Source organism: Drosophila melanogaster, chromosome 2L, assembly GCF_000001215.4.
Source record: "Drosophila melanogaster chromosome 2L".
Classification (NCBI taxonomy): Eukaryota; Metazoa; Arthropoda; class Insecta; order Diptera; family Drosophilidae; genus Drosophila; species Drosophila melanogaster.
Genome location: NT_033779.5, coordinates 10949137 through 10962491, shown reverse-complemented (window position 1 = coordinate 10962491; position 13355 = coordinate 10949137). Strand labels below are relative to the sequence as shown.

Here is a 13355-nt window from a genome sequence, read left to right as displayed (position 1 = left end):
AAGCCAGTTGCTAAATTTGATAAGTGGGCTTAGTTGAATTTGAGTGACTCTGCCATAGAAGTACAATATATATCATTAATTAACAGCAGACTGTACTTGTGGCACTTAAAATGGACTAGCCTAAAATTATAAATGCATCATTATCGCGATGAAAGTTTGGCATTAAATTATCCAAAAAGTAACAATACATATCCAAAACCACTAAATTCAATTAACCAACGATGCCATGAAAATAACAATTGCAGTGCGCATTTTAAGCTGATTCCATGTTAATTTTACCACCATTGTTTGATTGGCATCGCAACAAACAACAACTCATTACACAACTCCAGCAACGGTTGAAATCATTTAAGTGCTGTGGTAATGATAACTGAAGGGTGGGTCGAAGGGCATGGAATCGATATTTATTGAATACAATATCTCTTGGATCGTTCGTGGAGCACGATTGTAACGTGAAACAAAGCGCAGTTTGTGGAGAAATTAACATTTTAATTGGTTTTTGACCCTTGCACATTTCGTGAGTGATCAAGGCTACACCTTTCAGTTGCACAATTTATGTGTTTTATGGCCAAATAAAAAACTATTTGAGTGCGGCTTGCGGGTTGTAAATATACAAATTGCGTTGGTTAAAACTGCTCCTGTGACATGGTGGCGATAAGCAACTTGCCACTACAGACAATATATGAGGGCTTAACAAATACAAACGTAAACATTCCGAAAATGTAAAAATAAATTAATGCCGTTGCAATTTGATACAGGATAAATGATGTGAATGAAGGACATTTATAATGAAGGCCTACGGTTAATATCAATGTTTGCTTCAGTTAAATGCTGTACGAACATGGAATTCGATGGACGAAATTGGTTTTTCACATACCCCAACTATAAACTTGGCTATATATGGCTTGAATCCTTTAGAATTTGCAAAAAAATATAACTATTTAATTATATTCTTGTCACAAAAAAAAAAAAAACACTTTTATAATTTTTCAATGATTTATGTTAAGTTAGGCAGCAGTGCAATGAATGGCTGCAATAATTCAAATTAATTCATTTCAAGTGCTTTTCATGAATATTTCACAAATAATAGCGTTAATGAAAATGTTTCCTCCCTCTCTTTATAGAATGCACTTCAAAAACGATTTAGGAACCAAACCATTAGCAGTAATGTAAACCAAAATACGTAAACTTGTGGGGCTAAATTACACTCATCTAACCGCCATTGAGGTGAATAAATATAAATAAGTAAGATCCGGCTCGCAGGACCATGGCTATGGAGGGAAAATGCTTCGGTTGCATCGCAACGCCAATCCTCGTAATAATGATAAGCATTTCGAGAGCTTGGACAATGCAACAACAACACTTGAGTCCTGCCATCCAACAACATCCTGCAGTCAAATCGTTGTGTAAGTAGATCTCACTCGCAATTCACACATGTTCAATTTAATAGTGCACATATAAAAGCATATTTCAATACCATCTCTAAGATATGAATTATGAATGTATGTGCTATAAATTAACAATGACCAACGGCCGTAGTTAAGTTTATTAAAATTTTACATATCATATACGTATTTACTAATCACAATTGTAAGCCAAAATTGACTATCAAGGAGGAGGCACAAGTTAATTAGTTGACTTCATTTCGTATGAGGCAGACGGTAAATAGCATAATATATATCCAGAAAAGTCACTATTGAGAAATGACTTAGTTTCCTTGATAAATCAAATATGGTATCTTTCCTCTTCCTGACTTCATTCCCAGTGTATGAGCGCCTTTTTTTTTTGGCCTAATGCAGTAAATGCCTAAATCAATTATGGCCAGCAGGCGAAACAGAAAACTAGGGCGAAAAAATAGGCAAATAAACCAAATGAGCGAGCAAAGAATAAAATCTACTTAGCACATGTAGACTTTAATTAAATCATGGCCAAGAGCAGAGTGAGCACTCTGACAGGAGACACCGACGAGCCATCGCGACCTTCATCCTAATCTGCAGACACCCAGCCGGGGCACATCCTTCGCCTCCTTCTTGGGGTGAGGGGGGGGGGAGGTCTGGAGGCGGTTCTGAGCCCCAAACTCTGTTGTGTTTGTGGCTTTCGGGCGAAGGAGGCTAACGCACGATGGATTTTTATGTTTATGCTAGACATTACTTGGCCATGTTGCTTACTTTCGGTACCCAAAAAAAAAAACAAGCAACTATAATGCTGTGCAATCTGTGGGCGAATAAAAAGGTAAAGTCTTGGTCTAAAGTTCTTTCATCAATCCATGGAAAAATATAAATTTTAAATCCTTCATTTTAAATCTATTTCTCAGTTATCTGATATTTTATTCCCATAGCACTAGCTTCGTCTTAAATGCATTGCAAGTGTAGTTTAAAATGCTTTGCCTCAAATTCCTTGGATATTCGCCTCACTTCTCCCTTTCAATCTGCCCAATAAACCCAGAAAAAGAAACAATTGCTCTATTTGTTAGCCACCTGCATTCGTGCTTGCTTCTCCGTTTTGTCTGGGTTTTTCCCCTTTTCTATATAGCTTCGGCTTTGCCTTCTGCTTCTGCTGGATGGCTATTGACTTTTCTTGGCTAGTGACTTGGTGATGTGGGCAATACCAGAGGGAAATAGCCGTCATAAGGGAAACTCAGCCGGCTGTTCCACACCTTGTCGTGTTTTGGGGCAAAAGTCAGCCGCAAAAGTGCAGACAACCATGTCGAAGTCGAGGTGCAGGCGAAGATGGGCAGGTTACGATGATGCCGCCAGTCCCGCAGGACTCCTGCAGGAGCCACCTGACTAAAGAGTGCGGAAAAATCAACTGTAACTTTCCACTTGGTCGACTTCAACTTGGCCAGAACGATAAGGAAATGCGGGAGGGCAGGCAGGAAAAATGATCGTTAAATAATTTTATTGTCCCCACAGCCTGGCCGCACAATTAAACTCGAATTTGTGCGAAATCCTGAGACCATCAAGGGGAAATTGTTTAAAATTCAAAAATGCCGCACAGGCAGTTGTCGTGCCAATTAATAAAAGTTACGATTATTTTGTAGCAACAAAGGAGATTAAAGAGTGGCGATTGTGACTATTTGTTGCCTCGCTTAAGAAAACGCATAAAAATGTTCATAAAAAGGGGCTTTCATGCAATATGTTTTTAATGTGGTATTACATGTTTCAGGAAATCATTTTAAGTCGCTTTTACAACTTTGTTTTGTTTAAAATAAGTCTGACTTCAATGAAGTTGCGGGATATATAGACAATTATATTGCTGCATGTTCATTTGTTTTAATTAATGACCATTCAATTTAGTTGGAAGTGATTTTATGTAGCTGCAATCCTTTCCTTTCAAGCAGGAAAACTAGCAAGTAACAATGGTTAATTATTCCTTCAAGGATACAAATGAATGCTATTTAATAATCATAAATTGCCTGGTGAGGTAACTTCAAGTACAATTGTATAAACGTATGTACATGTGCACGAGAAAGCAATTTTATTTTCCATCCGATATTCCACTTTGGTGGGGCACAACTTCATGGCATTGTTGTGTGTGTGTGTGTATGTTGTCCTGCAATCAGGACCCTTGGCTATTACGGCATGGATATAAGGAAACCATATAAATACAAGCTCATAAAAATCATGGCTGCATGTCCTTTGTGTGTGTTGAATTGTGGCTCGCAGTCCTGCCCCCACAATTGTTTGCCACTTTTTCTTTTTTTAGGTCAGCCCAGATGTTTTTTCATGTTTATTTACCAATATGTTATGATGTATTTACTGGAGCGATTTTTATTTCTTCTTACCATTAGTTAAAAATATCAATTTGCTAGCAACCACCAAGTACGAACTTTGAACTTTGCCATACGTTTTCCGTATATCCTTTTGCCAAATATAATTTTCGAAGTGCACTGATATTTACTGGATGATAGTACCATGACTTCGCTCGATAGCTATTGCATTTAATTCTGGCTAATATGCCAAGCACGTTGGCCGAAATGCAATCTAATTTGAATGACTTAACGAAGGGCCAAAAACAAACGGATGCCATATTCCTGGGCCAGAAACAAATGCGAGTTGCACATGTGGCACATATCGCAGCTGTGCCGCACACATATCTCCTGCAGTCAGTTGCAGATAAGCAGGATGTGCCCATCCTGCTGCCCCGTGTAATTGCATGTTCGTAACTGGATTCGAAAATCATTTGATTCGGTTTAAAAATATTATGGGTTTCTAGGTAAGTGGTAGTGCTGGATTTTAAGAGGCCATAGAATAGAGTTATGTGACATATAATAATTTTTAAAATATTTATTGATGAAACTTTTGATGGAAATTATTCTCATTTACTTGTAAAACACATTCTACGTTTTGTAGTCACTGAAAAAATTCTTAAATTTTAAGCAAATTTTTCGTTGAAAATACATTAAGATGTACAATTTGTTCTGGAAAGACTTAATGCTACACATTTGTTCAATTACGATGAAATCCATTCACTTGAGTACTAGACTAAAAAACCAATTTCGATACATGTGTAAATAATGATTTTGTTCTGCGGTCGTCGGTGTGAGTTGTATTCGTTCAGCTGAAATAATCGTTAGACATAAATTTCCCCCGAAAAAAATATTAGCTTTCTGTGCTGTTTCACCTAAAGTGTCTAAAACAAAAGTACACTCACTTTATTTGTTGTAAGTATTGGTACTTTTGCGTCGTATTTGGGTGATTTGCCAAGTATTTCTGAAGAACTTTTTTCCTATTATGTTATATTTTTTGCAATGTTTTTTTTTTTTTTTGTATTTTTTATGTTCATGCTATATGGCCAGGAAGTAAATTATTCGCAGAAGAAGTAGTTGACTGGCTGAAGAAATATTATTAAGTGCTTTCTATCCATTTCCGTTTAATATACTAATAAAGAGCTTATAAAAATTATAAAACTTGTTTAGTCTTATAAGGATATTGTTCCATCGGTTTGAATGAGTTGATTCCAATATCTTGTGTCCTGGATTTCCTTGTGGTGTGTCCAAATCTGCAGCAAATCTTTTTCACTGTGAAAACATTACCCTTACGGAGCATAAAAGTTGACATATGTAAGCTGCGTTGCACATACATATAGCCTTTTATATACAAATATATACGATGTAGGGGCTTCTATTGCTTGTGACAATAGGCAAAAAAAAAAAAACGAAAAGAAATCAAAAAGCAAGGCACACATCTGCACATGGGTATAAATTTTCGGGGGTTTTGTTTTGGGGGTTTGGGACGAAAGTTGCCTCCAAAAGCCGTTCTGTTAGATTTATTTCCGTTTTTCTCACTTTTGTTGCAACTTTTTGTTTGGGTTAGGTTTGGAGTTTCTGGTTGTGTTTGGCAAGATATGTGGGTTTAGTTTATGTCGGGTCTAGACTTAGTTTAGTGTTTTGCAAGCCGAACAGTTAAGTTAACGTTTTTTGTTAACTTTTCATTTTAATATCGGTCTCTTCGATTTTTATACGAAATATATTCATTCTTTATTATTTGTGTAACATGTTGTAACAATATGTGATGCAAATGAGCAGTAAATTACGCATTTTTATAATCAAGAAAAGTTACAACATTGTAATTAAGCTAAACTGTCAAGGAAGTTGTTACCACGTCTCCCCGTGCAGGAAAACCCTGATATACCTATCGTAGTATAAGCACTCGTATGCATTTCCCTCATCACAGAATTTCCACAAACTATTCAGAGTCAGCGATACGTTACTGGGCTTAAAACTAGAAGGGCAGAGTGCAAAAGACACGAGAGCAAACAGGCGAACTACAAACGGTAGGAAAATAAGTTCACACACGCATTGCAACTAGGCAAACAGTGAGCACTCGATATATAGAATCTTATGCTACTATTTAACTTAATAAATTCGCTTAATAGTTTAGAGAGGTTATGAAATGAATCACAACTAAAATTCATAGCTAACCATGGAAAGTAGTTATCCATAATGAAACTAAAATGAAGTCAATTTTTCAAGGGACTCTTGCGGAAATGCTGCTACATAACAGCCAGCGCAATGAATTACAATAAAACGTAATGGCCCATTGATGGCAGTGCCCACTGTATCCGAAGTGCTCCAAACTAGCAATAACCTTTTGTCGGTCCCATCGCCCGTCACCACCCATCCCGAACTCCCAACTTCTAACTCCCGATTGTAGGCGACTGATAAGAGAAGCTCCTGGTGGTGGGAGTGGGAGCTTGGGAAATGGCGGCGTTGGGTTCGGGTTGGGAAAATCGCGAAGGGATCCTGGCGAAGCATAGTGGAGAAGCTGCAGCAGCGACAACAATTTCGCTAAATTACAAACAATGCTTATTTGTTGTTTATCTGTGTAAAGCATCTGTAAAATCCCAAATAAGAAGACTTTACTCGTTGAGTTTTTGTAAGAAACTGATTTTATTTGGAAATATCTTCGGTTTAAATAGGTGACATGAGAATCGCATCTTAAAGTAAATGGCCTACGCAGAGGCCTAAGTAAATAGTCCCCGCCTTATCGAGGTCCCACGCTCGGGCACATCTGCCTATCTTGAGCGGCGAGGACCTTATCTGTGGTCTCCCACTAAGGGACTATTTTAGGAGGCGGGGAACGATCTCAAGTGACTGACTCATGTAGTGTGCACTTAAATTACATGTTTTTGAGCAATGCACCCATGTCGCCTTAGATAACAAAATCCTAAATATAATTTATCGCTCTCGATTCATTTACATAAGATATGAACGGAGCCCAAAATTGTAAGTCTTTAAATATATTCGTGTTCATGTGTGAACATTCTGCCAAAGGGCCAGCAAGCTGAGATGTACATTAGTATATTAGTTGCATTTATAACAGTAGTGGACTGTATTTATTTGATATATGTTCATTTATTTTGCAACTAAGATTTCAATGGGCCTAGTTTTTCTGGCTTTTAATTTTATTGGATTACAATTATGGTTTATATTATTTTTAATTCAACAATTTGTACTCAATTAACTTATTTTAAACATTTTGCTTTTTCTATGTAGAAGTACATTTTCTATTAAACAACGATATAGTGGACTGTATATTTTTATTTGTTATATTATTTTATTGTTTATTTACTATTGATATTTATAGTACTGGCAACGGACCTGCAAAGGTTATTGCTTGCATTCTTTGTTGCACAGCACATTTCCGTATGAAATATATTATTAATACTATCATTAGTATTAAAGCAATAATTAATCCAGCATGTCCGGAAATATGATGGAAATGTAAATCTTTCAATTTTTGATGGTTCTCTTTCATAAATTTAATTTCATTATTCAATCGTTCAAATTCCTCAGTATGATTTAATATTGATAGTTTCAGCGGATCCCAAATAATCTTCGGCGCTTCACTAACTTCTCCTATATAAGGTGTTGATAATAATTCTTCACTTTCGGACTGAATGTTATGGTGGGCAACTAGAATTTTATCGTCGGTTCTTGCCGTACAATATGGCGCAATGCTTAAAACTCCTTGCTGAGGCAAATCAAACAATTCAATTTGAGAGCCAGTACATTGCAGACGGACTTTTGAATTCGCAGGAACCTTAAACAACCAACTACTTTTCTTTTCTAACTCTACCCAGTAACTTTTAGAGTCGACTACTGTTTTATAGATGCAGTTCGCCGCTTTATCTGGCTTTAGAGGCTGAATCTCACATGCATTATCATTCGCTGAATTCCAGGGCCAACTTCCTTTGCATATTCTCTTATTTAGTTGCCATTTCTGACATTGATTTAATGTGGCTTCCGTCATTATGTGATAGGAATCTATCTCAAAATTATAAATTAAATATTCGGACGTTGTATGCACCATTATTATCCGATCTTCATTTCGAATTGGCACCGGAATAAGCCTGAACAATTTGGATGGATGCCTGCTAAACAGAGGCACTTTTGCACTAATGATCAATTTATCGTCGATGAATAAACCCCTGGCTGTTAACAGTGTATACACCTCCTTAAGTTCCGTACCTGACCGTTTTCCTGGAATTACTAGGTTCTCCGAAAGACTCTGCTGAATTTTGGCAATTTCTTTTTTAAGCTGATTTGGCCTGAGAATATTTGTATTTAGCCTACCGTGATTAATATCAATCAACAGGCTTATAATGCCTGCTTGAATTTTTTCGCCTTCTTCAATCAATGAGTGTAGCTGTTTCGTAATCATAAAGAATTTTATTGATTCCTTATAAACATAATAATTTTCTTTAAGAACTTCTGTCATGTTCTCAATTCTTATTTGCATACTTCTAAAATTGGAGTTAACATCTTCTGTTGTTCTCTTTAATAGATTAGAAGTTGAATCAACCACAGATGTTTGTTTTTGAATTAGTTTATCAAGGTTGTTCTGGTTATCTAACAAATTCTTCATATTTTCTTCTAATTGCTCTCTATCATCTTCATCCATTATACCAAATAAAATATGATACAAGGAACCCATAAATTCGAAAGGAGCACGCTTGCTTCTAGATCTAGACTGTATCATAAACAATTTATTGTTTTCTTCAAGTTCCGATAACTGACTTTGCATATTATCTAAGACTAGACTACATTGCTCTTCAAAGCTATGAAGTCTTTCGCAAACTTTCCTCATACTTTGTATAAGCGCATTACCCTTTGTTAACATTTTAAAATATGGATCCATTTTATAATAGATAACCAAATTCCAAGAAGTACTCACAATCTCAACATCTCCTAGCGGGTCTAGATATATTGCTGAGGTTTTATTTATTTTGTCTATAGAATATCTTGGTGCTATATCTTTAGGTAATGCGCTAGAAACTTGACAACTTAACACAAACAACAACATTGCCATAATGATTCCGATCTTGGACATTCCCGATGTCGCTCTAGTTCGTCTTTTTGGCTCTTGGTCAGCCTCATTTTTGTCAACAGACTTTATTCCTTCCAAGGGACAAATTTTAGTAATGGGTCTAGTGATATATCCTTCCTGCATCTTTACTTTAGCCACTCGGACCTTATCATCATTCCCCTTATGCACCTTTTCCACCTTTCCTAAAGGCCATCTTGCAGGATGACAATTCTCATCCTTTAATAAAACTATTTGCCCTTCTTCTATATTAGGAATTTCCTTTTTCCATTTATTCCTTTGCTGGAGCGTATGCAAATATTCACTTTTCCACTTAACCCAGAAATCTTTCTTCATTTTTTGGATAAGTCTCCACCTATCCAAATTTCCGATTTTTTCATCTTCCATTGGTTCGACTATTTCTAAAGGTGGTCTTCCAATTAAAAAATGACCTGGTGTTAAAACTTCTTGTTGGTCCTTCTCACTAACTATAGTGTATAATGGCCTTGAATTTAAGCATGCTTCTATTTGACATAAAAGAGTTGACATTTCTTCGTAAGTCAAAATAGTGTCGCCGATTATACGCTTTAAATGGTATTTCATTGACTTAACTCCAGCTTCCCAAATACCTCCGAAGTGAGGTCCTGCCGGGGGAATAAAATGCCAATCAATCCTGTCCTTTTCAAGCTGCGCTGCAATCGTTATATTTTCTTGTATTGCATTAAATAACTCTTGATCTAATTTTCTTGCAGCTCCTACAAAATTTGTTCCGTTGTCTGAATAGATATTGGAACATTTTCCCCGTCTAGCAATAAATCTTCTGAGTGCTGCTAAAAATGCGTCTGAAGTTAGATCGCTTACCATTTCTAAGTGTATGGCTTTGGTGGCCATGCAAACGAATACAGCAACGTATCCTTTAAATGTTTTTTGGCCACGATTTTTTGAACATTTAACATAATAAGGACCTGCGTAATCTATTCCAGTATTAAGAAACGGGAATGTCATCGTCACTCTATATTTTGGCAAGTTACCCATTATTTGCTGAGCTGTATTTTGTTTATACCTTGCACACGTTACACATTCTCTTAAATACTTTTTCAACGAATTTTTCAACCCGAAAATCCAATACTTTCTTTGGATATAGTTTCGCATTAGGTTTATCCCTCCATGCAATGTTTCCTTATGAGCATTTTTTATTAATAAGCTTGTTAGGTGGCATTTTTCTAAAATGATTGGATGTTTAACATTAAATTCTGCATTGGAATTTTGCAATCTTCCTCCAACTCTTAGAACCCCATCCTTGTCCAAAAATGGATTCAATGACAATATTTTATTATTTGTCTTGATTTCCTTTTTGATTTTAAGGCACTTTATCTCTTGCCTAAACTGGTATTCTTGTTGTTTCTTAATAACAACTGTTTCCGCTATTCTTATCTCCTTTACTGAAATAATTGATGAATAGGCTTTATTTCTTGTTTTCATCTGCACGAATCTATTTATGTATGCTATTATACGTATAAGTTTTTCTATACTGGAATACCTTTCTATTAATTCGTAAATAGGATCATCTATTTTGTCATTTAATACCGTATTTATTAAGACAGGTTCTTCTACAGACTGCTGCCGAGGCCAAAGTTCTTTTGGGTCTGCTAGCCATTTCGGACCTTTCCACCAAAAATCACAGTTGATCAACTGGTTAGAATCCACTCCCCTGGATGCTAAATCTGCTGGATTATCCTCTGACTTAACATGATTCCATTCAGTATTTTTTAATTTCCGAATGTCATCCGTTCTTCTTTTTATAAATTTGATCTTACTTTGACCACTGTTAATCCATGCTAAGGTAATCGTGGAATCACTCCAAGCATAGATCTCCATTATATTGTCAATTGATCCTTTTAGTCTTTGGATTAATTCACTAAGCAGGTGAGCTGCACACAGCTCGAGTTTGGGAATTGTCTTCCTATTTTTTATAGGGTTGACTCTACTTTTGCTAGCTATTATATTAACATGAGGTCCTACTTTAGCATAGACTACTGCAGCATATGCTTTTTCGGAGGCGTCCGCAAATCCGTGAATCTGAATGACTGAAGAACTGTTTGAATTAATCCACCTTGGGATTCGAATATTCTCTAACAATAATAAATTTTCTTTATATTTTTCCCAATAATTTTTATCTTCTATGGATAATTCCTGATCCCATTCACTTTTATTTATCCAAAGTTTTTGAATAAAAAGTTTTCCTGAAACCGTGACTGGTGCCAACCATCCTAACGGATCAAATATTTTTGCTAGCGTTGATAACACAACGCGCTTATTTATATTTTTTGATTCATCATTACAATTTACGCTGAACTTAAATAAATCCTTTTGAGGTTCCCATTTTAGTCCTAAAGTTTTAACACATTCATTTTCGATAATATTGAGAACCTTATTGTCCCCTGTGTCCTCCACAGTGGTTAATATTTTGGAATTGTTGGAAATCCATTTCCTTAAGTTGAATCCAACTTTCTGCAATTCATGGGGAATTAATGTTATTAATTTATTAGCTTCTTCTACCGAATCAGCTCCAGTCATTAGGTCATCCATATAGAAATCATTCCTAATTATTGCACTAATAACTTGGTTTTTACATTTATCTGCAATATCTACCAGAACCCTGGTAGCCAAATATGGTGCAGATGCAGTTCCGTAAGTGACTGTGGTTAATTTATATGTTTTAATTTTTTCTTTTGGAGAATTTCTCCATAAAATATATTGATATTTTTGATCATTATTATCTATTTTAATTTGTCGGTACATCTTTTCAATGTCTGCCGAAACAACAAATTCCCATTTTCTCCATTTAATAATAATGTCAAAAATATCTTTTTGAACTCGTGGCCCAACCCACATTATGTCGTTCAAACTTTTGTTATTCGTAGTTTTTGCTGAAGCATCAAAAACTACTCTCAATTTGGTCGTAAGGCTTGAATCTCTAATCACTGCCTGGTGCGGTAAAAAATATTTGCCTTCATCACTCACTTCAATCATGTGTCCTAAATCCATGTATTCATTCATGAATTTAGTGTAGTCAACCTTAAGTTTTTCATTTCTTTTTAGTTTTTTCTCCAGATTCATGTAACGAGCTATCGCTTGTTTCTTTGAATCTCCTAAGGTGACATCCTCCTTGAATGGAATTGACACAATGTATCGCCCATCTGAATCTTTTTTTGTCGTTTTGATAAATTTATTTTCACAGATTTCAGACTCGATATCATCTTTTTCTTCTTCTTCCACTTCCCAGTAGCGATCTAACTCTTTTATTTCTATTGTTGTGGCTACAATGGTTTCTTTTCCTTTGGATTTTTTACATCCAGAAACTATCCACCCGAAATCAGTTTTTTGCCCAAGGAGACCGTCTATTTTTATAACTCCATTTTGCAGAATGTGAGTATATACGTCTGCTCCAATGATTAAATCAATGCGACCCGGTTTATTAAAATCGGGGTCGGCTAATTTAAAGTTCTTCCATTTTTTCTGATCAACATTAATCGTGTTGACTGGAAGTGCCTTCATAAGTTTTGGGAGAATAATTGCTTCAATTTCTAAATTTTTCGGAGAATTTCTTATCGAAATAACCGCTTTGTGCTTGGAGATGCACGTTCCTGTGGAAGATACTCCACTTATTTCAGTATGAGACCGAAATTTTTTCAATTTTAGAATCTGTGCAGACTCTTCTGAAATAATTGTGCTTTGAGAGCCACTATCAATCAATGCTCTTAATTGTTCAAAGCCTCCATACCTCGACTTTACTTGAATCAAGGCCGTGGCCAACAAGGCTTGACCTGTTGTTCTACACGTATTCACTTTTTCTGGATTATGACCTGCAAAGTGAAGTAACGTGTGGTGAGGTTTACGACAAGTCGAACAAAGCTGCTCGCTTATACATTTTTTACCAAACGGATGCCTCAGACATCTTAGGCAAATCCCATTTTTTCTTACCCAGTCAGACCGTTCTGCTGGATTCATTATTTTAAATTTATGGCATTGAATTAAATAATGCCCTGGTAGTTTGCAATATGCACAATTGTCACTATAATTTTTATTCTTGTTATTATTAATCATTTTCTTTACAGGTTTTACTTCCTGTGAGAATGATGATATAGAATTGAGCCTTTGCTCTAAAAAGTCCATGACATCAGAAAGTGCCTGTATTTCTTTTGTCTTTTTAACATGGCTTTCATATAAATTGAGTGATTCTTTATTGAATTTCCGAAGAATTATGTGAGCGAAAATTGCATCCACATCTTCTGGTAATTGTGCCTTTAATTTTATAATATAAATTGACTCGTTAATCGTGTCAATAAATGTCTTTATTTGCTTATTGGATTCTAAATTTAAATTTGGCATATCCATAAGCCTATTCATATGATCTGAGAATATGTTTCTTTTATTCTCATATCGCTTGGTCAAAAACTCCCAAGTGGCTTCATAATTTTCTCCAGAGCCGAGCAGTAAATGAGTAACCACATTTCTGGCTTCTCCTTTTAATGCTGACTTTAGATA

The 13355-nt window shown here is 35.8% G+C and overlaps 1 protein-coding gene across 2 annotated transcripts in view, besides 1 other annotated feature; it reads left to right on the top strand.

Annotated features, from left to right (window-relative positions):
• The window catches only part of dpr2 (defective proboscis extension response 2), a 47139-nt gene that overhangs the window by 1662 nt on the left and 32122 nt on the right, over positions 1-13355 (top strand). For both annotated transcript variants that reach the window (NM_001169474.3, NM_001014480.4), the window contains exon 2: positions 1125-1406. In NM_001169474.3, the coding sequence (NP_001162945.3) occupies positions 1268-1406 (139 nt within the window). In that variant the 5' untranslated portion in view covers positions 1125-1267. The remainder of the gene's footprint in view (positions 1-1124; positions 1407-13355) is intronic.
• Positions 6337-13355: part of a mobile genetic element that runs on past the window's edge.